At 42.4% G+C, this 26,039-nt stretch overlaps 2 protein-coding genes and 1 pseudogene across 11 annotated transcripts in view; 2 read left to right on the forward strand and 1 right to left on the reverse strand.

The window, feature by feature from the left end:
* The first annotated feature begins 1,498 nt into the window (after positions 1 to 1,498).
* Positions 1,499 to 2,418, forward strand: LOC146658301 (myosin light polypeptide 6 pseudogene; annotated as a pseudogene).
* A 2,848-nt stretch (positions 2,419 to 5,266) lies between these two features.
* On the forward strand, positions 5,267 to 12,852 carry LOC146658302 (uncharacterized). 4 transcript variants are annotated; one of them, XM_085426703.1, is made up of 6 exons: positions 5,267 to 5,316; positions 5,989 to 6,061; positions 8,884 to 9,944; positions 10,027 to 10,182; positions 11,206 to 11,298; positions 12,307 to 12,852. In XM_085426703.1, the coding sequence occupies exons 3-6, from the start codon at positions 8,913 to 8,915 to the stop codon at positions 12,622 to 12,624; spliced, it is 1,599 nt and encodes a 532-aa protein (XP_085282829.1). In that variant the 5' UTR covers positions 5,267 to 5,316; positions 5,989 to 6,061; positions 8,884 to 8,912; the 3' UTR covers positions 12,625 to 12,852. The 4 variants fall into 4 exon arrangements, with proteins under 4 accessions (XP_085282829.1, XP_085282833.1, XP_085282830.1 ...); XM_085426704.1 differs by lacking the exon at positions 5,267 to 5,316 and adding an exon at positions 5,328 to 5,452; XM_085426706.1 differs by lacking the exon at positions 5,267 to 5,316 and adding an exon at positions 5,498 to 5,674.
* A 1,322-nt stretch (positions 12,853 to 14,174) lies between these two features.
* Positions 14,175 to 26,039, reverse strand: part of LOC146658303 (regulator of G protein signaling 3-like) — a 31,505-nt gene continuing 19,640 nt past the window's right edge. For 3 of the 7 annotated variants that reach the window (XM_085426709.1, XM_085426711.1, XM_085426710.1), the window contains exons 18-27: positions 25,112 to 25,195; positions 21,758 to 21,869; positions 19,202 to 19,368; positions 18,547 to 19,054; positions 18,185 to 18,408; positions 17,807 to 17,847; positions 17,632 to 17,730; positions 17,326 to 17,387; positions 16,255 to 16,421; positions 14,176 to 14,991 (exon numbers count right to left, since the gene is read on the reverse strand). In XM_085426709.1, the coding sequence (XP_085282835.1) occupies positions 14,779 to 14,991; positions 16,255 to 16,421; positions 17,326 to 17,387; positions 17,632 to 17,730; positions 17,807 to 17,847; positions 18,185 to 18,408; positions 18,547 to 19,054; positions 19,202 to 19,368; positions 21,758 to 21,869; positions 25,112 to 25,195 (1,677 nt within the window). In that variant the 3' untranslated portion in view covers positions 14,176 to 14,778. Of the gene's footprint in view, positions 14,992 to 16,254; positions 16,422 to 17,325; positions 17,388 to 17,631; positions 17,731 to 17,806; positions 17,848 to 18,184; positions 18,409 to 18,546; positions 19,055 to 19,201; positions 19,369 to 21,757; positions 21,870 to 25,111; positions 25,196 to 26,039 lie in introns of all 7 variants that reach the window. The other 4 variants (XM_085426712.1, XM_085426708.1, XM_085426714.1 and 1 more) reach the window with 3 other exon arrangements.

Here is a 26,039-nt window from a genome sequence, read left to right on the forward strand (position 1 = left end):
CACAACGTTGTTTGTGCTGCTGTGATCAAACATCTGCTTCATTCATGGATTTTAAACCTCTGTGATCAGCTTAGCGTGAAAGATGAAGCCAAGCTGCAGCTGCGCAGTTATTTCCAGACTGAAGGACACAGAGAGCATCATGGGACATCGCCTCTTATCACAGCTGGAATGTTAATGACACATGAGGCCACATCACCTCAGAGATAACGAGACACAAATAAACTGAACTGAAAGGGCCGCAGATAAAAACGGAGGGGAGGTGGTGTTACAGCCTGTGTTTAACCTGATGTAGAGAACTGGTTCCTCCTCAGTGTCTGTCTAGGTGGCGCTCTCACGTGGTGATGGTGCTCACTCAGTATTGCAGCACTCCCTGCTCCTGTTATGAAGCACAGTGATGTTTGTGTAGCTGATTCACCTGAAATTATACCTGTCACAGGTCATCCTGCTAGACCTCAGTGCAGCGTTCGATACTGTCGACCATAAAATCTTATTAGAGCGATTAAAGCAGCTGCAGGTATCACAGGTACTGCGCACTGAGGTTAATGATGGAGGTAAGTTGAACAGGCACAGTCGTCTTATACAAGATTTGAAATGTAAAAAAACAAACAAAACATTTTCAGAATTATTTGTGTCTGTTTTCTTGTTTTGTACTTGAACACTAAAGTGGCTCCAATGAGACGACAGCAGCGGCTCTCAGCTCGTTCATGTTTGATGCCCCTGATTTAGGCAGCATCATTAGAAGACATAGCATACATTTACACTGCTATGCAGATGACACCCAGCTCTATCTGTCCATGAAGCCAGATAACACACACCAATGAGTTAAACTGCAGGAATGTCTTAAAGACATAAAGACCTGGATGGCCGCTAACTTTCTGCTTCTTCATTCAGATCAAACTGAGGTTATTGTACTCGGCCCTGAAAATCTTAGAAATATGGTATCTAAGCAGATTCTTACTCTGGATGGCATTACCTTGGCCTCCAGTAACGCTGTGAGGAACCTTGGAGTCATTTTTGACCAGGACATGTCCTTCAATGCACATATTAAACAAATATGTAAGACTGCGTTCTTCCATTTGCAGTTAATCCAAGGCAGACAGAGAGAGCAGATTTCTCCTAGATTGGCTTCTCTTTGCAGATAAATCCAGAATGTAATTCAAAATTAAGGGCCTGGTATGCAGAGATTACTTCACAGATTGATGCAGAGGATAGCTGCGCTGTGAAACTGCGCTAAAAACTATTGATTAGCAGGAAACAGAAAAGATCCCAGAGTATGTGAAGGAGGAGGTGGTTTTCACTGATGGAGGCCTGAGGAGAGGTCAGAGGCTCCGGTTCAGACCGGCTCTGCTGCTTCTGGAAGCTTCTTATCTGCAGGCTCTTATCTCCTCTCAGTGTTTCCATTCCAGGTTTCTTCCATCTTTGGTCGCCTCCTCTCTCCTCCCTGCCATTTGCTCCTGGCTCGCTCAGCCCACTGCTGGCTCCTATAAAACACCAGACAGTCACTTTCCATCTCCACCGCCAGTGCTCTGCAGCAACATGCCGCCAAAGAAAGTGGAACCGAAAAAGACAGAGGTGAAGAAGGTGGAGGCAAAGAAGGAAGAGCCTCCTCCTCCAGCAAAGCCCGCGGAGCCGGAGCCAAAACCCCCCGAGGTGGACCTGAAGAGCATCGTGGTGGAGTTCACCCCCGACCAGATCGAGGAGTTCAAAGACGCCTTCGCTCTGTTCGACGAGACGCCAGCCGGCGAGATGAAGATCACCTACGCTCAGTGCGGCGATGTTATGCGGGCGCTGGGACACAACCCCACCAACGAGGAAGTGCTGAAACTGCTGGGGAGGCCGAAGGCGGAGGAGCTGAACGTCAAGCTGCTGGACTTTGACAGCTTCCTGCCCATGCAGCAGCATGTGGCCCGCTCCAAAGAGCAGGGCAACTTCGAGGACTTTGTGGAGGGGCTGAGGGTCTTTGACAAGGAGGGAAACGGCACGGTGATGGGGGCGGAGCTCCGCCACGTCCTCGCCACGCTGGGAGAGAGGATGACTGAGGACGAGGTGGATCGTCTGATGGCGGGACAGGAGGACGCCAATGGGCACATCAACTACACCGAGTTTGTCAAACACATTCTGGCCGGGTAGAAACAGACAGCGACTTTGTCTTCCTCTTCTTCTGTGGTGGACGGAGCGTCTGATGTATGCGAGTTTGTCGTCTCTAATAAAACGTCTTCTCAGTGTGTCTCTGTTTGATGTGATCAGCAGAGTAAGAATCAATGTGAATAAATGAATCAATGGAGGATCATCAATAAATGAATAAATCACTGCCTGCATTCATTTCTCCATGTCCTGCATTAATGTGTTTATTGAGTCATCAGTGATATTACGATTCACTTTGCTCCTCCAAAATAAAACTTGCTCAGGCCTCCTCTTTATGGTGCTCTGCGTCTAATTATTGGGAATGATGAAAACACAAACTTGATGGGCGTGTCCACACAGGTGCTTCAACAGAAACGCCAATGATTGTGTTCCTGTTGCAGCTGGATGTGAGCCTCTCATCGCCTCCTCAGAGCTCCTCTCTCAGTGAGCAGCGAGGAAGGATGCCACCAACACCTGGACGGGGAGGTACCCAACCACGCACACACAGAAACACCCTCATTAAGACAAACAAATACAAAAATGGGCATTTAAAATATTTCACGCAAAAACAAAAAAGGAAATCAAACAAAGGGAAGAAATGAAGACGTAAAACTACAAGTAACCGACTCAAAGGTTTGTTCACGAGGTGTAGTTACGATGATCTGTGTCGGTGTATCATGACAAAGGTTCTGGCCTCCCCACACTGGCCTCCAATTGAATTTAGGATCCATTTGAAATGCTTTTACTGGTTTTTAAAACCTGAAATGGTCCAGCGCCTGTATATTAGCCCCACGTCCCCCTCAGTTGCTCAGCTGAGCAGCTGTTGCTCTCAGTCACTAAATCGTGGCTGAAACTTAGAGACGAGCGTCCTCTACTGTGGCCCTGAAGCTTTGGGGTGATCTTCCTCTTCAGATCAGGCCTTTTTATTGGCTGGCCTTTGACTCAGTGTGTAACTAACAGAGGTGTGGACTCGAGTCACATGACTTGGACTCGAGTCAGACTCGAGTCATTAATTTTATGACTTTAGACTTGACTTGAAAAAATGTTCTAAGACTTGTGACTTGACTTGGACTTTTACACCAATGACTTGGGACTTGAATTGGACTTGAACCGGTTTACTTGAAAAGACTTGATATTTTACCCCAAATATAAAATTTAACATGCATATTATATAGAGATTGAAAATGTGACGTCATTCACGGGTAGAACCGCAAAGGATTCTGGGAACTCGTGGCAAGCGGTACTAGCGCACGCAGGCTTTCAATTGAAATCAGTCACACAGCGATAAAAAGAAACACAAAAATGGCAAGAAGCTGTTGTATTATTAACTGCAATAGCCGGTCGCATGACAGCCACGGGAAGCCGACGGGTAAAGAGATCGGTTGTTATCGGATTACGTCGTTGAAGAGAAATTGTTCGAGCCATGTTTCCGAAGTAACAAAGACGCGACTGGATTGCAGCCATTCAAAGACCAAATATAACGTCCCAGAACACTCCAGCTCACAGGTTAGTCTGCTCCAAGCATTTACACGAAGGTCAGTGTTTTTTAGTACTTAATACGTCATTTTCATAACATAATTGGTGATATAGGTTACAAGCAAGTCTGGCGCTGAACAGAAATGGTCGCGCTATGCTCCTTTATTTATTGTGCATAAATAGTAAATTGTCCTGACACAATATTGTGTTTCGCTTCTGTTATTATGGTACACTGACAAAAACATATACTTTTATTCACAGGATAAAACAGGTTTTTTGTATCACTAATTGTCCAGTACGATTACAGCATACAATATTATTGTCACTGCTACATTTCTGTGATGCTACCAGAAATTATTTCCACTACTAATTAATTACCGTTGAGCTCAAAGGTTATATTAATAAACGGTTAACGAATGTGTATTTATGACGACAATTTGTGAGACTGGTAAACTTATGATACGTACGATGGTCTTTCGTTCTACACGCTGCATTTCAAGGTCCTGCACCCATCCGTCGGTAAACTGTACCTGGGCTTGTTGCAGTGACCTGAAGTTACTAAACTTCATGAGTGTGTGCACTCACTCCAAGAACCGTATGATTATAAATATGCATATAAATATGCTACGATGAGATAGCTGACTTCATCTAACTAGCAAATGTTGTCCAGGCTACGTTGGTGATACAGTTTTTTTAATGTGTATGATATTTTTGTCATGCGATTTTAAAGCTGGTCCTACAACCGCATCCAAGAATAACATGCAGCTTATCTCAGAACTGTCGGTGAAAATTATTCTTGGAGCTAGGTTTAATTGAGCTGCATTTTAAAGAGGTGCAATTTCACAATTTGTGTATATTTTCTAAGTTCACTATTTTGTCATGTGTTGAGAAAAACACAGATTTTAAAATTACATGGTCTAATATTTACATTTAGCATAACTGCAACATTATTTTTTCATTGTTTTTTTTTAAAGACTCGAAAGGACTTGAAATTCAAAGTTTCAGACTTGTGACTTGACTCGGACTTTTACACCAGTGACTTGAGACTCGACTCTGACTTGCCTGACATTACTTGAGACTTGACTTGAGACTTGAGGATAAAGACTTGAGACTTACTTGAGACTTGCAAAACAATGACTTGGTCCCACCTCTGGTAACTAACACTGTTATTTTACTGTTATGTATTTACTGTACTTTTTATATTTCTGCTGTACAGCCATGTGCTGTTTTTAAAGTGCTATATACATGGTTTGGCATGTTTGCTGCATCTCTTTCAGACTCTTTGCATCCATTAAAGGTGGAGTTCACGTTTGTAAAGACACCACCTTCATTTCATTTCCTGTGGACTGTGAAGATTCAACACCTCGACTGGTGGAATTATCTTCAGTACACTCAAAAAAATGAACTCAGCCTATCTCTGCTTTTACTAAAGTAGATTTTGTTGTTTGTTCTTAATAAACTCGATTTTGCAAAAATCCTTAAAGTGTTTGTGCAAATTTAATGAAATGTTGTTACTTTTTGTTGTTACACAAAGTCATTGAACTGTGTCAACGTAACATTGTTGAGTAAATTCACAGGTTTGTCCCTCTGCACATACTGCTGCGTGCAGAGCCCGCCTAAATAAGGGCCAATGCGCATGCGCACCACCCTCTTTCTCAAGCTTGCTATTTCTTCGCAATGTGGACTGGTTCAGCCGCATTTTTGTCCAAAAATCAGGTAAGAAGTCATTTTTCTTGTAAAGCCCGTCTACATATATATGTTCACACGTCAGTTAATGTCGCAAGTGCTACTAAGAAAAGAGTACAGGCAGGGTTTTGCCCGGTAAAGGTTTGCTAACGTGGACTTGCTGCACGTGAGTTTCCAAATGATTTTGGAGGGGACTCCATTGCAATAGCAAAGCTCTGTTTTCAGCCCAAATGTAGTGTAGCGCTAGCGTCGGTATGCGTCGGTACGCGTCGGTACAGGCAGCGCATTCGGTCCGGCACGCACTTTCGCGCCAAGTTTATACTCGGACGCCTGACTGCGTTGCACTTTAGCCAACAACAGTGGAGAAGCGCTCCTCGCTAGCAGACAGGTTAGGGTGTATTTTCTGTCTAATATTTCAGCTTACGTTTTGATGTAGCTTGCAGAAAGCATTTAGTAAGCTGGTGTAAGATGAACTGCATTAATGTTGTACAATGTCCATGGGATTTCTCACTCGACTTTTAATGTCAGATTACACACACATTTACACAATATGCAGTGGTGATGATGTAGATCAATAAATTCATTGTTGTAGCATACAATATTAAAAATAAAACTGATTAATATGAAACATTAACAATGTGCAAATTATTTAGTTTTTTCAGGGACAGTGTAATGAAAATGTCTTTTGTGCTTCTCCCCCAGATACGTTGATGTGGCAGTGCAAATTGTGCAAAAAAGTGGTGTCATCACGAGCTCTGTTATTAAAACACTACAGGTTAGTTCATAGTAGACAGCAGTATCCATGTGCCTATTCTGATTGTGTCTGTGTTTTCAAAACATGGAATGCTCTACATAGCCACTTAAGCAGATCACATACCCAAAGAACTCTAGACAAGTCTGTGAGTTTGGCAACATTTAACTGCCATTTGTGTTCCTGCTGCAACATAGCTTCGGAGCAGGAGTATTTTTCTCACATTAACAACCATCTAAAATGTAACGAGACTGTGCATTGCATGTTTGAGGGTTGTTCTTTCAAAACAAATATCTATGGTACATTCAAGTCTCATCGAAATAGGAAACACAATCCTTATACCTTAAAAGACTTTAAAATCGGTATTGCTAACACTATTGTAGGCCAAACATCAGCTGATGACAGTACAGACACTATTGTAGAAGAGGACATAAGTGCAAATATTGATCACGATACAACTACAAGTGAGACTGAAGATTTGGCAAATGTAATAGAACTTAATTTTGCATCTCTTTTACTTAAGTTGGAAAACTATTTTCATGTTCCCAGCATAGCAATTGACGAGTTGCTTTCAGAATTGCACTACCTGATAAGCTGTGCATCAGTGCCTTTGACAAATCAAGTAATTGTAGACATACTCAAGAATCATAACCTTTGTCTAGACCAGCCTGTTATTGAAGAACTGACAAAGGCAGTTTCTTTTAACCCTTTGTTAAAAGCCATAGAAAAGGACGGCACACTTGCCACTGCCTTCAAACGCAGACAGTATTACAGAAAACATTTTGAAGTAATTGATCCAATTGAATACATTCTCGACTCCCAAAGCAAGAGGACCTTTCAGTATATTCCTATTCTAAAATCATTACAGCAGATATTTAAACAAGAAAACATACTGAACAAATTTGTCACTAGCCACAATCAGAATCCTTTTGTAAATAAGGAAAAGTATACATCATATAAAGATGGTCTACATTTTCAAAATAATGAGTTTTTCTCAGGCGGTGAACTAAGAATCTCTATTTGTCTTTATGTTGATGATTTCGAAATTTGCAATCCATTGGGGACATCACGGAAAAAGCATAAACTTTGCTCAGTTTACTGGATTTTAGGTAACTTGCCACCAGGTAGTCATTCATCCCTCTCTTCTATTTATTTGGCTCTCTTGTGCAAAAGTGAGGACCTTAGGACCTTTGGCTATTCAAAAATATTTGAGCCACTTTTGCAAGACCTTGTCATTTTAGAGCAGCAGGGAGTGTTCATTGACAATTTAGGGGTCAACTTTAAAGGCACTGTCCAATATGTAGTGGCAGACAGCCTCGGAGCTCATGGATTGGCCGGTTTTGTGGAAAGTTTTTCTGGAGATTACTTTTGCAGGTTTTGTACTGCTACACGCTCAGAAATTGAATCAAAAGCTACAAATAGTGACTTTTCTCTGAGAACTGAGGAGCTCCATCGTGTACACATAGCAACTGCACGTGAGACAGGGGTAGCTTGTTGTGGTGTGAAAAGCTCGTGTGTCTTAGCAGACAGTCTGTCTTTCTTCAAGGTCACTACAGGATTCCCCCCTGATCTTGCACATGACCTTTTTGAAGGTATTGTGCCTTTTGAGATAGCTGAGTGCCTTCGAATACTAATAGGCAAGAAGTACATCACTTTTGAAAATCTAAATAGACTTGTTCAGTCATTTCCCTACAAAGGAGGGGATCAGACTAATCGCCCTCAGAAATTGCCTCACAATTTTCTTAGTAAAAAAACTGTTGGTGGCAATGCACATGAAAATTGGTGTTTACTAAGACTTCTGCCACTTGTTATTGGACAACACATACCTGAAAACGAACCAGCTTGGGAACTTCTACTAGATTTGAAGGATATTGTTGAGCTTGTTGTGTGTCCTGTTCATAACAGTGACTCAGTTGCATACCTGGAGAGTAAGATTTTAGACCACCATCAAAGGTACAAAGAAGTATGCCCAGATAGAAGACCATTGCCAAAACATCACTTTCTGGCTCATTATCCCTCAATAATTCGCCATTTTGGTCCACTTGCCTTATTATGGACAATCAGATTCGAGGCAAAGCACACATTTTTAAAAAAAGTTGCTAGACACACAAACTGCTTCAAAAACATAACCCTGTCTTTGTCAACCAAACACCAGCTCATGATTGGCCATTACATGCATTCATCAGGCTGTAGCAAAGCCACTTTTGAGGTTTCACGAGTCTCGGCAGTCCCAGTAGAACTTCTCAAACGTGAAATTGCACATTGTCTTGCTGAAAAGTACCCTGACACAGCTGTAGTTAGCCTTGCCCAGAGTGTGTCTGTTGCAGGCATCTACTACAGGAAGGGCATGTTAATAGTACATGGATCACTGGGGGGTCTGCCAGAGTTTGCTGAAATCCTGCAGATGTGTATTTTGGCAGATTCGTTGGTGTTTATAGTAAAAAAACTGAGCTCGTGGTACACTGAACACTATGGATCCTTCAAAATTGACCCATCTCCAAAGGAAATTTCTCTTGTTGCACATGAGGATCTGGTGGATTGTTATCCACTTTGTGACTACCAAGTCGGAGCTTCTCGCATGGTTACATTAAAGCGATACATACACTGTTCAGGTAATTTTAATGTCCATGTTGCCGATTTAATTTTTGTGCTGTATAGCAGTTCTTCTCAAAGTTTGGTTCTTAAAAATAGTTGGACCAGAACTTAAATCTACTCGGATATGTTTCAAGCCTTGTAAAAATACTAGAAAAAAAATTGTGCTGCAAAATTCTGAATACCACTAAAAAAATGTAACATGTACTGAAGTTTGGGAACCACCTGCTCATGTTCTTGCACTTATTTTTTAGAGTAACAGTTGGAGATTGGGACATCAGAAATGACAGCCCCAACAAAGCTTCTGATAATCCTGGGGGAGAACAACGCACTCAAGTTAACCCTTCCTTTGGGGATACCAAAGAATGTTAACGAGCTCAAAGCGGAGATTGAAAATCAGTGCGGAGTTTCTGAACAGTTCAGATTGCAGTACATGGACACAGATTTTAATCAGTTCCTTAACATGACATCCACATTTGATCTAAAAGACATGGACAAAATAAAAGTGATTAAAACAGGTGTTCCAGAAACATCCACTGGTAGTAATGAAAGCAGTGTGTCCTCATTTAACTTGGGTAGCCCCTGCTCTGGCCACAACCCTGATTATGACACAGATATACTGTCATCGCCAGAATCCAGGTCATCAAGCTCCTCGAGCTCAGCAAACTCCACGCTGCGATCAGAAGCCTGGCCACTGGACTTTCGCATACCTGAGTTTAGCTTCGATGTAGAGCTGCAATTGACAAAAGGCAACCAGGAATTCCAAGCCAATGGAACACTTTTAACCCTAAAACCAAAGCTCAAGTCTGACATTTTAGAGAGCTTGTCTTCAGAAATTATGAAGTACAAAGCTTACCCTTCAGACAGCAATCTTAGTGATGTTTGCCAAGCTTTGGTTGTAAAGCATCCATGCTTGAAAGAGAAGGGTTCAGAAACTGGATTTTCTGCATGGAAGATCAGTTTGAAGTATAAAATGTCAAACTATCGTGGAAAACTGAAGAACTTAGGGTGTAGTGAGTTGGTCATCAATTCTCTCAAAAGAAGAGGGAACAGTAATGTGCATCCCAACCAAGTCAAGAAACCCAGGAGAGCAGAGGTGAATTTCTGCCCTGATTATCCAGCTGGAGAAACCCGAGAGAGTCAGGAAGAAGAAAGGTTGGTGCTGCTTTCAGAGTTCAAGAAGAAGAACAACAATGAAACCATCAAAGCAAAAATGGCCCAAACCTTTCCTCACCGGAGGCAAGAAATTCTTCAGGACATGCCCTTCGTAGCTGACTTTAAAAGCCGATGGCCAGCTCTTTTTTCTCCACGTGAGGTAACTGAATCAGTTGATCTGCAAATGCACTCCACATGCAATATTTTAAACCCATCACGCTAAACATTTGTTTATTTTACAGATAAATGCTGAATTCCAGCGCATCACTACGATCCCGCTAACATCCACATTTATGGCACAGCTGGACAACAACACAACCAAACTGACCAAAGTCTTCAGAAACAAGGGAGGAACATCTGGACGCAAGATCACAGAAATCATGGCTGCAATTGATGAGGTTTGGAATTAATTTTTTTCAATGCTTCATTCCCTCTTTTAATACATATGATTTTGTTGTCTCCTTCTATTGTAAGGTAAAGTTTAATGTTGGTATTATGGGATTGTTTATTCTTTGTCCTTTTCATGATAGTGTTGTCACAGTAATAAAGTTTTAAGTTGATTTGGATACTTTATAAAAAAAATTGCCAGAATTAAAAGCTGTTTTTACAGGACAGTAGCGTTTCCAAAACGGGATTTGCCGCGGCTCCCTGGGGAGAATTTTGGCATTTACAGTAGAAAAGCTGAAGCTAGAATAAACTGCCATCAGGCACCTTTCAAACCAAGACGGGATAAAGGGAGGTCTCTGAGCTTAGTACTACAACTGTTTTTTCATTTGTCCTTGCAAAACCTCCTGTTCAAGTCCTCCAAACACACCCACGTCACCCCGCTTCTCTTCCAGTGTCACTGGCTGCTGGTCAACTTCAAGGTTCATTTCAAGATCCTGGTTCTGGTCCTTAGGGCCTTACATGGACAAGCACCATCATACAATGGAGATCTTCTCAGTCCCAACACCCCCAGCAGGTCCCTGAGGTCCAGTGATCAAAGCCTGGTAGTGCACAACAGTCTAAAGACCAAAAGTGACAGATCATTGCTGCTGTGGCCCCCAAACTCTGGAACTCTCCTCCTAAGCCTTAGATCAGTGGACTCAGTGGTTTACTTTTAAAAAAAAAAATCCTCTGTTCAGGCTGGCTTTGGTGTGACCTCTTGTTCATCCTCTTCCTCACTGGATTCTTCATGCTGCTGTTTTTGGTCGGGTTTCTGTTTTTTTTGGGATCCTGTGGTTACCTTTTTTTGCTCGTCACATTTTTTCAAATGATAATGTTCCTTCTTTCCTTAATTTTTTTTATTTTAAATTTTGTTGTTCTTCTGTAGTGTGTCATGGACTTTTTTTCTCAAAGCATTATATACATTTATTTTGCTGAAGTTAACTGAAAATGTCTTTAAAGTTTAGCTAAGTCAAATTTGCTTTTATGTTTTACAGAACGACACAGTTGCAATGAGAAGAGTGTGTACGCTGAAAGGACTTGCAGTCTACCTCAATGAAGATCCGAACAGCTTGATCAAAGAATATCAGGCAAGTAATCAAATAGAAACAATTTCCAGTAATAAAAATTTAACTGACGGTAATTTTTCCTCACACACATTCATTAGATTATAACAAAAAGTTAAAATTAGAACATTATTGGAGATATAAAAGCACAAGCTTATGCGGGAGTGACCCTTGCCATTACAGTTGGGGTGTAATGTGGGCTGAGTGTACTGTCTTTCTGCTTTGTTGTTCTGCCGTGTAATCTAGATGATGGACCAACACCTCTCATCTCGCTCTGAGCTGTCTACTGTTTTGCAGCTTAAAGGGATATTCCACCCCAAAGTGAAAATTGGTCTATTACCATATTACCCAGAGTAAGATAAGTGAAAAAAAATAATTTTGTAACCAGTGCAATAATTCTCCTGATCCGGCAGCAGTCTATTTGCTTTTGCCTAGCATTTAAAAAATGGAGTGAATGGGAACTATAAGCATTTTGGTTGCAAATGACTCTTTAATGGTACGAATTATTCCTGGTGAGCTCAATAATCATGTCGACTTTAAATGAAAAGTAATAAGTAACTTGAAGGATTTGGAGGAGTAGATTTAGACTTGGGAATACATTATGGTTACCACATACAACACTGTAAGCCGCCGCTGCATGGTGCATGGATATTCGAATATGTGTTTATTTATGGAAACCAGAGGCTTTTTCAACCACTGTTGTTGTATCCAAGTGCTATGCCATGGCGGGTTACAGGGTGCTTTGGCGTAACCGTAATGTAGGCCCAAGTCTAAATCGCCTCCTCCTGCAAATCCGTCGTGTTACTTTTTACTTTTCATTTGCAGTCGACATGATTATTGAGCTCACCAGGAACAATGGGTATAAGATCAGAAATGTACTGTGCTGGTTACAAAATGCTTTTTTCTCACTTATCTAACTCTTGGCAATTTATGGTAATAGACAAATTTCCACTTTGGGTGGAATATCCCTTTAATTGATATGAAACCCTGCAACTTGTATTATTATGTTTATTTACTTATTAATTTTTTTAGGATGTGGACTTCCATGAGGCCGAAAGTGAAATGGAGAAGACGCTCATTGGCATCTACGTCATCAAACCAGAAGGAGAGCGTGACCTTGACCCGGCAGAAGACATTGGTATCATAATTGAGGGTGTCGCTGTGCTCAGAGATCTTCCTGATGTTGCCACTGCTGTTGTGTTGTTGTTCGGCCTGATCTACACTTTAAACATGAGCTACCCATCCAACCTCAGGTACACTTTTGAGTTTTTTCAGAAAGTACTGATGGGACTTGATGCTAAGAAGCTATCAAACAAAGTTCAAGTGCTCAGAAACAAACTCCTTGAATAAAGAGGAGGAAGCGGGAGGCCCTTATTGCTTAACTTAGTTTGAATGCTTTACGTTCAGGTATAGTTAAGTTGTTCATAAACACTTTTTTTCATTGTCAGTACTGTTTCTTGGGAACATTCACCAGTTTTAGAGAACAATAATGTTCATTTGCATTTTAGCAAAATACTGTTACTTAAAAAATTGGTGTTGCACTTCTTCTACTGCTACTTGACAACATACAGAAAATGACAGACATTTTAAAAAGTTTTAGCGATTAGGCCGCTGTGATTTGATATTTCAAAGAATGTGACATTTGGCAGCTGTCTGCAACTTGGGATGTAACCATAACTTGAAAAAACTGAGTAGCACTGTTTTACAGTACAGTTTTTGAACAAAACAGCCAATTTTCACTGTTTTAAATGAGTTTAGTTTGCTCTTTCATGCTTATCAGTGTTTGAAAATAATTCCTGAAACGTCCTGTAAAATGTAGGATTTTTTTTGATAATTTGGATGCTTTCTGGACCAGTTGAAAGACAAGTTGGTTAGCACTTCACTGATCTTTGAAGTAAAATATTGTTTTATGCACAAAGTATTTAGTTAAAGTTGTAACAAGTTGTCTGCATTGATTGCACTTTGTGTTAAGCTACGGCTCTACAGTCTTTTCGGTCTGTCAACAAGTATTTAATATGCACTGAATGTGCTTAGTAAAGACAGGACTTTGTTGGATCATTTTTTTAAATCATTTTAGTTTGACGACAAGTTGGTTAGCACTTTATACTGATCTACATTTTCTGCACAAAATATTCACTTGGAATTTGTAACAAGTTGCATTGATTGCACTTTGTGTTAAGCTGTTGTGCTTGGAAAAAAGTATTTTATATGCACTGAATGTGCTTATTAAAGGCAGGATTGTGTTTGATAATTTGGGTGCTGTCTTCATTTCTTCCTAAAAGATCTCCCTAAGATTTACTTAAAAATGTTATGTCAAGTGGTTCCACATAACTGCTTTAAGTAACTTTTAAGAAACTTTGCTATTTTGTATGGAAGTAACCAGTGTAAATGATTTATTTGTAATTGTATTGAATAGAAATTACTTAACAATTTTATATAATTCAAAAGTAACAAAGTTATGTAGCAGCTACATAACAGTTTTACAAAGATACTACCTAACCAGGTTATGTCCTTCTAAAGCAGAAAAGTTATGTACCAGCTAAGTAACAGTATTACAAAGATATTGCCTAAACAAGTTATGTAGGCTTAAAGCAACAAAGATAAGTATCAGCTAAGCATTGCAATTAAGTTACATTTAGCCAATACACTTACGTAAATCTAACTTAACAGTATTGAGTTCAAACTAAGTAACAACATTTCTTAAAAGTTACTTAAAGCAGTTGTGTGGAACCACTTGACATAACTTTTTTAAGTAAATCTAATGTTTTATTTTTTTGAGTGTACTCTCAGCACTCATTACAAAAAAGTGATTTCAAACACCTCTGACAGCCAGATACCAGCAGGTGCTGCTCCACCTGCACACACCTGGTCTCCATCACTGAGAACCTGAACCGTAGGAAGCACCAGCTGAAGTCTGCGCTCTGTTATCACGACTTAAAGACTAAATAATGAACTTCAAGGTCATTCGGTCTGTTTTATTAGATTTTCAGGTTATTGTTGAATCAGTTAAAACTGTTCAGTGTGATAATCAAACAGCAGCAGGTGAATCCGTCACTCAACCTGCTTCACCTGTGCAGCCTGCCGGTGTCAGACTTCCTGCTGGATGGAGGGGAGTCACAGAAGAGGAAACAGGAGGTCTGACACCTGATGTGACATCAGTCAGCTTTAATCAGAGATACATCAGTTAGCCGTTAGCTAAAAACATGAATCAGAGTCTGCTCTGGAATCAACGACATGCAGCCGAGGCTGAAAGTCCTGCCGATGTTTAACCTGTGAGCAAGGCTTCACCTGGGTCACGAGAAGGCATAAAGGATAACACCTAACAGTCTAAAGATGGCATCTCATTTCAAGCTCAAGGTCAGAGGCCATGTTTTTCTCACACGGACGGGTTAAATGTTTTTAGATAAACAAAGATCAGCAAAAAAAGAAGATTAGCGTAAGAATCAAGTTGTATACTACATCTCCCAGAATGCTACTGAGAGATTTGTTCAACCAGTCGGAAGCTCAGATCAACCCCTCGTCTCTGGTTGGTCGGATCCGCTGCTCTGTGTTGTGACTGGCCAGCTGGGTGTAGAGGCGGGACTTGAGGAATCGTGGGTAACTGTCCGTCTCCATCAGGTTGAAAATCTGCTCCTGCGCCAGTTGGAAGGAGGCGGAGCTAACGCCAAGGCGCAGGCTCTGATTGGTTGCCTCTCTGATGGCAGAGTCCACATTGACCTTGAAAAAAAGCAGCTGTGTCAAATGAGCAGGTGGACCAACATGTTTGATTACAAGTCTTTACTTTAATACAACGATCAATAAAGCTTTCGATTTTCCGAAAGCATAAAGTGCCATTACATCTATATGCAGATGACTGCCAGCTCTACTTACCTTTTAGTCATTCTGATAGTCTCCCAACTGGACCTCTGCTTGACTGCCTTACTGATGTCAAAGCATGGATGGCAAAAAACGTTTTAAATTTTAATGATCGGAAGACAGAAGCAATTTTATTTGGCCCAAATCGTTCTTCTCATACTCTGGATGTTGATCTTGCAGCTTTGACTTCCCAACTAAAGAGTTCGATCACAAATCTCGGAGTTAAAATTGATTCTGCACTCACCTTTGATGACCATGTAAACGGGGTGGTAAAATCAGCATTTTATCACCTCAGACGTTTATCAAAGGTTAAGCCCTTTCTTTCCAAGCGTGACTTGGAAAGCGTTATTCATGCCTTTATTACCTCACGTTTAGATTATTGTAATTCTCTTTTAACAGGGGTTGGGCAGGGCACTTTGTCACGCTTGCAATTAGTGCAAAATGCTGCGGCACGATTTTTAACTGGTAGAAGAAAATTTGATCACATCACTCCGATTTTGGCCTCTTTACACTGGCTTCCAATTGAATTCAGGATCAGTTTTAAAGTCCTTTTATTGGCTTTTAAATCTCTAAATGGTCTGGCACCTGTTTATTTGTCTGATTTGTTGAAGCCCCACGTCCCCACTCGTTCCCTTCGGTCAGCTGAGCAGTTGCTGCTTTCGGTCCCAAAGTCACGGCTGAAACTTAGAGGAGACCGAGCGTTCTCTGTTGCAGCGCCGATGCTTTGGAATAACCTTCCTCTCCATATTAGACAGGCTGCATTAGTGCCAGTTTTTAAGTCTTTATTAAAAACCTATTTTTATTCCCTGGCTTTTAACTCTGTAGGTAACTGACATTTTTATTTTTTATTGTTTTTTAACTTTATTGCTATGTCTGGTTTTATTACTATGTGCATATTAGTATTGTACAGCACTTTGGTCTACCAGGTGTGTTTTTAAAGTGCTATATAAATAAATAAATGATGATGATGATGATGATGAAAGTAAACAACCTGATGGTTTCAGGTATGAATTTAACCGAGCCTCTGGACTGTAACGACATCATCGTTGGAGGAATGCTTCATCACCATATTAGGAAAAAAACAACCAAAAAACACACATCAATCGGAGCTCAGACACATGGTACCTGTCTCGATGCAGTCGTAGAAATAAAGTGGTCGTAGATTTTTGCAGCTCTGGCAGCCATCTTGTTGGAGGGACGTGTCTTTTTAAACCTCTCCACAGCCAACCAGAAGTCCAGGTTCTCTTCACTGAACTCTGACCTCAGGAAGTGACGGAACACCGTCAGACCATCTGACCAATTAGAAAAGAGAAGCACGCCATTAATCTGGTGCCAAAAGGTTTATTCTGTCCATCTGGACGTTTCAATGGGAGAAATATTTCATCATCATCATCATCATCAGGGGATGTCTTCAGTCTCAGCTGACTGCAGGTCTCAACCTTATAAACAGGACATTTGCAAGACCAAAGCTAGGAAGATCATGATGGACCATCCCAACAAAGGACTCTTCTCACTGTTGAGGTCTGGGAAGCGCTTCCGCTCCCTTAAGGCCAAAACAGAGAGAATGAGGAGGAGCTTCTTCCCCCAGGCTATTCGGCCCTGAACCAGGTGTAGGACTGGACTCTCCCACACATCACATCACCACACGCACTCTGGTTTTTCTTCATGCACACTTCCTATAATTCTGCTATTTGCACATTTTTACTGTAAATTTCTAAGTTAAATCTGTAAATTTTGTAATAACCTGTAAATTGTAAATACTGTAAAACCACTGTCATCTAATGGTCGGGCATTGCACAGCTACAAGCATTTCACCTCATGTCATACTGTGTATGGCTGTGTGTGTGACAAATACAAATTTGACATTTGCACAATGACTGAAAAAAGCAGCACTGAATGAACAATGGGCTGGGAGGTCAGCTTGTGATCATTAATATGCAAAGTGTCATGACTATTGATCAGAGACCACTGATCAATCACTGATCAGTGGTCTTTGATCAATAGTTGTTGGTTCGTCACTTGATGAGCGATGAAACGTTTCTCCCACTGAAACGTCCAGGTGAACACAATCAACCTCAATCTACTTACCTGGATGATTGAGCATGCATCAAGACATTAATCTAGTGGAGAGGCGTTTCTCATGCTGGCTCCTCCCCTTATTGGTTAAATTGGTTAAACACAAACAGGAAGTCTTACACTGATTGGACAGCAGGGACTCCAGACTCTCCGCCCACCTCAGCACCTCCTTTGCAGACGGTCTGGAAAACAAAACAAATGCATCTCAGGAAAACCTGCATTTCCTCTAACATCCACCAGAGGCTCTGAAGTCGAGCTTCATTCAGACTGTGATGTCACCTCCACACCACTGCTGTTAGGGCAGAAACACCGACATGCTTGGCCGTGATCACCTGGAGATTTTACTCTGATTAGTTATGACCTGTGATAATCTGCTGCCTTTCCTGACCTGCAGGTGAGTCTAGTTCGGGTTCAGGTCCGAGTTACCTGTTATTTTTCAGCGCTTTCTCCAAACTGCTTCCATGGACACCAGCGCCATTTTTCCACATTCGCAGAAACGCCAGGCGGCTTCGAACATCAGCTGCTCTGAGGAGACAACGAGGACCAATCAGAGCGAGAGGAAACAACACCAGACAAAACAACAGTGTGCTTGTTTACGTACAGAGTTTTCTTCTTCAGCTGTCGGTTTCTGGGTTCTCCAGCCTGAAAAACAAACAAAAACACTTTGTTAGAACCGAAGAACCCGAGCTGTACCGGTCTCTAACCCCAGGATCTTCCTCTGCACGTGTTCAAACCACTCCCACAGTAAATCTCCCTTTTACACTCGTCATTAACCTGGGCCTCAACCAATCAGCTTGTAGATTGTCTTATTAACGATTTGCACGTCTGATTTGACACCAGATGCCGTCCTGGTGCAGTCGCCCCGTTTGCCTGGGGCTAACTCTGACATGCAGCACAATGATCAACCTGCTGCTATGCGTTGTGTAGTCACATGACGCTGGTTCGCAGTTCTGTGGTCAAAGCCGGTTCTGGTCCCTACCTTGGTCCCGTTGAGCAGCATCAGCATTTGGTGCAGAGACCCCCCCTCTCCGGTCAGCTGCTTCCTCAGAGTGTGGGGGGAGGGGGCTCGGGAGGCGGGGCTCGAGTTGGGGCTGAGGTCAAAGTTCACAGGACGGGTGAGGCGGTGGATGGTGCTGTCGGACAGGAAGTGGGGCGATCGAGGTTCTCGCAGCAGAGAACCCTCGGAGAGCGAGCGACGTAGGACTGAAACAGGAGAAAATCCATCAAACTGGGAACGTTTCCACCTGCAGCGGCTCTAAACCAGCTTCATCCTGCTTACCTCACATCCTCCACTCCCCCAACTCAAGACTTTTGACTTTCTTTCAGAGCACTTGAACTCACCTGGTGGTCTGAAGATAAACTTCTCTTCCTCCTCGTCACGGTCACTCTCCTGGTTCATGTTGAAGTGGTGAGGGCTGAGCAGGAAGCCCCGCCCCCCGACACCACCCGCGTTCTCTGAAGTCTCTGAGGCACTCTCCCCCTCCCCCTGTTGCCGCTCCTCCACCTCCTCTTCCTCCCGTCTCCTCTTCCTCCTCTCCTCTTCCTCTTCTGCTCCTGCTCTCTCCTTCCAGATAGGACTCCTTAGAGTGGAGGAGGGACGGTGAGGTGAAGGGAGGAGCTGAGCTGAGGAGATGATGTTCCTGGAAGGTGGTGAGGAGGAGTAGGGAGAGAGAAGGGAGACGGGAGCAGGAGGAAGAGTGGAGGAGGAGAAGGGAGCACTGGGGGAGTAAGAAGATGGGGAGGGAGGTCTAAGGGAGTCACAGAGCGAAGAGTAAGGAGATGAAGGACAATAGAGGGGGTCAGACTGCCCGAGAGAGAGGAAGCCAAAGTCTGAGGGGAGGTCTGACAGCTGGGGGGAGGAGGAGGAGGAGGAGGAGAGGACTTAAATTGTGTGGGAAAAGCTTTGAGTATTTCATGTGTTTGGCGACCTCTGCTGGACACACGTGTGAACTGGCCCTCTTCCTGCTTTCTGTGACTACCTGGACAGGTGTTGTACCTGCTGGGTGTGTGTGGCCTCCGTGGTGACGAGCTGCAGCTGGATGTTATCGTGGAGACACAGGCTGACTCGGACCTTCTGCTCGATGCTGAACGCCTCCAGGCTGAAGAGGCGGCGGCGGCTCGGAGCGCTCTGCAGGAAGTACAGGTGGAGCGGCTCCGACAGAGCTGCCACACACACACACAGAGAAACGTCAAATGGAGAGTCCTCTTCACTGAATCATATCTGTTATTAATCTCTCTGTCTTCCACAGCATGTCTTTATCCTGTCTTCCTTCTCTCACCCCAACCGGTCGCAGCAGATGGCCCCGCCCCTCCCTGAGGTTTCTTCCTGTTAAAAGCAGGGTTGGGACTAACGCGTTATTAAGTAACACGTTAGAGTAACTACGTTATTATTGTGGTAACGAGCACGGTAACTAGTTATTATGCCAAAACCGGGAACGCGTTACTCGTTACTGGGATTTAGATAAGCTCGTTATTCGTTACTTCGTGTGGAGGCTATCGCGGAGCTTCCACAGATTCAATAACATTAAGTGGTGGAGGCCAGCAGGTGGATGAAGGAAAAGGGAGGCAGGAGGAGAGACCCGAAGCGGCTGCTGGTCCGAGTGTCAGGTGAACTGAAGTTCAGGTAAGAAGTTATGACCTGCAGTCTGTCTGGGTCAGATATGAACCAAGTTTAGGTGGAGTTTATTTTCGTTGTGCTGACTTTTTCGTACTGCGTGCTAGCTAGCATGACGGAGTTTCTATACAGCTGGGTGGTGCTATGTTACTGATGTTGAACTTTAATAATTAACCTTATGAACAAAATAGAGTTTCCAACCGTCCCGTAAAAAACGGAATCATCTTGTATTCAGAGAAAATATCTTATTGAGGTGAAAAGGAACAGTTTGTCCCGGACTTCAGCTACAATGAAAAAGACACAAAGCTGGAGTTACTCTGTGTCTTTGCTGCACAGCTGCCTCTTCTTCTCTCATTCTCCCCCCTCCCTCTCCTGTTTCTACTTCAATCATGAAACTGATCAATGATCAGCTGATCGGCTCTCTTGTTTGTTTATCGCTCACTTTGCGCCGAAAGAGGAAACCAGCGGATGTCGCGCTAAACAACAGCAGCACGTTTAGGCTTGATCAGCTGTTGGTAGAATTTATTTAATATTAATTTCTAGTATCAGCTGATGTTTGCTGGAGCCACAGCTGTAAAGCTGCTGGTCATGATGGTTTGGATATGTGGTGAGAGGGAAACATGAAGATGAAACCAGGAGATGTCCTTACTGAATCATCAGAGCTGTGATGGAGAAACAGGTTTACCTTTTAGGTGACATGAATGAGTTGAAGTTATGAGCTGTTTCTGAGAGACAAATAACACCAGGATCCTTTTTTTACAGCTGACAGCTGGTAACTGTGCAGGGGCGGGTCTAGCAAAGTGTTGCCAGGGGGGCAGGTAGGGCATTAACAGGGAAAGGGGGGCACAAAGAAATACTTTTCTTTCTTATTCTCATTTAAAATATCTCACTTTTAATAAATAATTATCTGAATCTTACAACAAACGATTGATAGATTGATGCATATATACCATCAGAACAGTGAACATCACTGTCACAACAGTGTTTGTTTTCATTCAAAGGCTTTATGATTTTTCCTATAATGGCGGCCGGTCTGTAGTCAAAATGCCCGGGCCAATTTTTCTGTATTTCTGTATTTATTTATTGTCATTGTCAAGAACAATGAAATTGCGTTTGGGGCTTCCATACAACCCAAAAAAAAAAGAAGAAAATAATAAATACCCCTTAAAACCCAAGTGTCCCAGTCCAGCCCTGTATGCAGCTCATCTGCAGTCTGGTGTTACCTACATCTTCCTATTCAGAAGCAGAATTTCCGAGTTCTGAGTACAATCAAAGCACCACGACTGCAGTTTTTGTGTTGGATGTAAAAAGCAGGCTAGGATAGAATCAGGTGTGGGATTTCTCTCATGGAAATGCGCACATTATTTTTTCCTTTCTATTGGTGGCACAGTGCACTTGTGGCAAGTAAGCAAGCTAGAAGACTGGCTGGGTATCCAGTTACGGAAGCAACACATTAACAAGAGAATTCTGAGTAAAACCAAAGTTACTTTCCCTAGTAACTAGTTACTCTGAAAGTAACGAGTAACTTGAAGTAACTGAGTTACTTTTTGATAGAAGTAACTAGTAATGTAACTAAGTTACTAATTTAAAGTAACTTACCCAACACTGGTTAAAAGGGAGTTTTTCCTTCCCACTGTTGCCACAGTGCTTGCTCATGATTGTTGGGTTTTTCTCTGTATGTATTATTGTAGTGTCTACCTTACAATATAAAGCGCCTTCAGGCGACTGTTGTTGTGATTTGGTGCTGTATAAATAAAGTTAAATTGAACAGGTTATAGTGCTGTTGATACTTTACTTGGTCAATCAGCTGACAACGAACCAGGAAATGAAAATCAAATGTGGATTACAACAATGTGTTCTGACATTAAACAGAAACCTGCCAGCTGTAGGTTACAGAGAAAAACCGATGCTCAGAGATGACAGTGAACGCAGCATTACCCTCTCTGAGCTTCAATGTGTTCAGGAACACCGGACTCTGCAGGACGTTACAGCGTCCAGCTTCATCCTCTCTGGTAAGTAGCAGCAGGTCAGTGTAGATCAACACGGTCACCTGAAACACACACACACCACTGTCAGCACAATAAAATGTGTACTTGTAGTTCTTCTTCTCATCGACCTGTTTCTTCATTTGCACACAACACTGTGACCTTTGACCTAGGGCTGGGCGATATGACCCAAAATTCATATCTCGATATTTTTTTAAAGCCATAAAGTAAGAACAAAAAGAGAGTTCTTAGTCAAAGCTGTTTTATTAACATACAGCACAGATGTACATGAAAAAACTACTCAAACATAAATTATGAGCATTTATTAAATAATAATGCTCCATAAATAAAAGAAAACGATGTTGTTTTTGTGCATAACAAAGAGCTCACAATTGTGCAGTCAAAATGTAAACGAAAAGACGCTGAGCATAATAACAAAGATTTCACAATTCGTGACTGACAGCCTGGAGTTTGAAATCCGCTTCATAACCGTGTCTCTTAACAGGTGCCATTTATGGTCCTTATACACAAACAATACGGTAATATTATGTTGAAGCACAGTACGTATCACTCCGCGAGGCTCCTCGGCAGCCGTAATGCTCCGACAATCCATCAAGCTGCTGCAGCTCCGTAGCAAAGTCGAACTAAAACATTTTTTAACAGATTGCTGAGCGCCGTGCTCCACAGAAAATTGGTTCGCGGTCATCAAGCACAACCAGAATTCATACATAAGGCGTGCAGTCGATTTTTGAGAAAATGAAAGGATTTCAGGCCGTGCATGGCGTTAGCGTGGTTAGCTCGTTAACATGTTGACGCCGTCCAGCCCCACGCACGGGGCGATCCGCAGTAACTCGTTAACGGAGATTAACAAATTTCCCACGTGTGGGACTAATAAAGGTTATCTTATCTTATTTGCCGTGTCCATCTTGTCGCTGCCTGCAGGTGAAGCGATGGGGGAGGAGGGGGAGTTGTGTTCAGTGAAGGAGAGGCGAGGCCGAGTAACGTTGCGTAGAGACAAAAGTGGACGAAAGAGAGGCAAACTTGTGGTTCCACAACTATAATTATAACGTAGCATAGACTATATCGATATAAACGATATTGTCACATCTTATATCTCGTATAAAAATATATCGATATTTTTAAAAAACTCGATATATCGCACAGCCCTACTTTGACCCTGAGGTATGTCCTCAGAGTTCACAGACCATCACCGCCGTGTTCATTCTGCTCAGTAACAATGTTTAAATGCTTATAAACCATCTTCCTTTTCCTCATCATCAGGTCGTGTTTATGGACCGCCGGCTTCGCCACGCTCTTCCTGCACTAACACATGTAACTGAGAGTCGGAGGCAGAGCGACGTCTGACCTCCACCTTTACTGAAAGTATGAAACTAAAACACAGCAAATTCCCAGATGTGTGTAAATGGATGGGAGGAGGAAACTGATCCTGGTTCAGCTCTGAGGTCGGTGTGTCCTTCAGGATCAGGTTCAGTCTGCAGAACCAGACGTTTCTCAGAAACATCGATGGGAACACAACGACCAGCACTGCATTATCAGCCGTAAGGTTAGAATGGCTCCAGAAGCGCAGCCAGTGAGGATCGATAAGTGATATCCATAATGGAATCTTAATCGCTAAATTCTTATCAATTCCCATCAGCAAACCCATCAGTCCTCAGCAAACAGGAGATGTCCTCCATTTGTCTCCTCAGATATCCGAGGACACACAGCCCAGAGAGTTTACCGCTAACAGCTCTTTGGGAAACACCTTGTTGGAGTAAAAATACTATTTTATGTCAAACTGTGTTATCTTTGCATTTTTCATCATTTCAGCTAAAGAAATGGAAACAGGGTGATTGTGTGACAGGCTGTGGGTAACAGGTTTAAACCTTTGGAGACCTGAGAACTGAAACTCCAAGCACGACATCCCAGTGCACCTCAGCCTCAGCCTCCCAAACACAAACTCACCGTGTCCACTGTCAAGTCAGCTTTATTTGTATAGCATGTTTAAAGACATCAAGTGTCGGCCAAAGTGCTGAACAGAGGGACAATCTAATCAAATACAAGAAAGAATGAAGATGAATGAGGTAAATTATTTATCTCGTGATTAAACATCCACATACATACACACTTGTCTATACATGTGTATATATATAAGAGGGAGGGAAGACTGTTGCAGAGTCTCGGAGCGGCGGTGGAGAAAGCCTTCATCACCTATGGATTTTAACTGGGAGTGTGGGACCAGTAAAAGCATCTTACTGGAGGAACGCAGAGTTCGAGTGGGTAGGGGTGCAGGCTACTCGATCAATAGTGTGTCAGCCGCCCCAGGACCGCCTCTAAAGGTGTCTGTTTAGTTAGAGTTCCAGGACTGTTGGTGGTACTCAGGGCTGCATACGTGCAGTATATTTACAGGCAGTGTTGGGAAGGTTACTTTTAAAATGTATTCCATTACAGATTACAGATTACATGCCCTAAAATGTATTCTGTAACGTATTCCGAATACGTTACTCAATGAGAGTAACGTATTCGGAATACTTTGGATTACTTAAGATATTATCACGCTGTTTACAACTACGTGAATGTGATTTATTACTATTACTGAAGGGACTAATACGGGTTCGTGTCGGGCTGGTAGCTGAAAACGAGCTTTACTTTGTTGTCTGGATCAACTCTGCTTGCCAGAGACAGAGAGAGGCGTTGAAAAGCTGCTCCAACGGAGCTTATTGTTTCAGAGGAAACACGAACACAGCGTACAGTCGAGTCTTAATAGCTTACTTACAGCTGGGCTCATCAGGCGCTCTGTTTGGCTGCAGTGGTTAATATTATATTTACATGCTTCCAGCTCCCGTTTCTGCTCGGTGACAGCTCATACTTTTCCTTTTTCTCCCTCCTCGCTCACAGACACATAACGGGTACAGCAGTCCATTCTCCCTGCAGCACGGACTACACTGCTCATCAGGCTGCATTCTGCCTGTTAGCTTAGCACAACAACAACAAAAAGGCGCTCTCTCACCCAGGAAACACGCAGAGAGAGAGCTTCACCCTGTAACCATGGCAACCGTAACGCTGCCGCCTGGAACAACAGAACGTAGCTGTCAAACAAAACCCAAACAGTCCTGACCCGCGACAATATGAAACAGGGAAGTACCGCCGTGTAATCCATTTATTTCAACAAAGTAACTGTATTCTGAATACCACCTTTTTAAACGGTAACTGTAACGGAATACAGTTACTCATATTTTGTATTTTAAATACGTAACGGCGGCACATGTATTCCGTTACTCCCCAACACTGTTTACAGGGGTGTTACCTTTGCAGGCAGCAGGTCGGCTTGGTGCAGGATCATCTCTTCAGACATCAGCAGCGCTCTGTCTGGACTGCAGAGATCGAGAGGCTGAAACAACAACAACACACATGTAAACAAAAGCAAACCACACAAACACAAACACCGTTTTGCTCCTCTGTAGCTGACGGTTGCCCACTGTCAGTCGCCCTCCTCATTACTGTTATTTACCTTTGTTTATGCAAGTAATCCCCATGGAGACTCAATGTCCCGTTACAGGACAGACCTGTTCTCCTTATTTCAGACCATTTCAATTAAGTTCCCCGGCCCTCTCTGCCACACTTTATTCTGCCTTTCATACTGTCGTCACCGCATCTCCTCCTGTTTCTAAACATTCCTGAATTCAGCTTGGATCAAGTAAGGGGGTCCTGTATGCACGGGAGGACAGGTCCATCTGGGCCATGCTGTGTGAGAGAGGTTTTCTCTTCATCATTGTAGAGTCTCCATAAAGAGATCTGTAATGACTGTTATAATGAACAAAATAAAATAAAAAAAAGGCTGTAACTCTGTTCTGGGTTAGAGCTTAATGGGGCGGATAAAGATCAGAATCAGAAGGGGTTTTATTGCCAAATGTTGAGCAGGTTTACAACATTAGGAAATTGCTGCGGTACTTAGTGCAAACATACTGTCAGACAACACTTAAATAAACATAAAAAAATAAAAATAAAAGTGCTAAGTAGATAGATAGCTAGATAGATAGATAGATAGATAGATAGATAGATAGATAGATAGATAGATAGATAGATAGATAGATAGATAGATAGATAGATAGATAGATAGATAGATAGATAGATAGATAGATAGATAGATAGATAGATAGATAGATGCTCTAAGAGTTTCTGGGTTTGTTCAGGACCCTGGAGCTCTGGGCACTGGATTTGTTTTGGTTCAGTTT

The sequence above is a fragment of the Rhamphochromis longiceps genome, linkage group LG12, assembly GCF_057381845.1.
Source record: "Rhamphochromis longiceps isolate RC_006_pf linkage group LG12, R_longiceps_female_GT1.1, whole genome shotgun sequence".
Classification (NCBI taxonomy): domain Eukaryota; kingdom Metazoa; phylum Chordata; class Actinopteri; order Cichliformes; family Cichlidae; genus Rhamphochromis; species Rhamphochromis longiceps.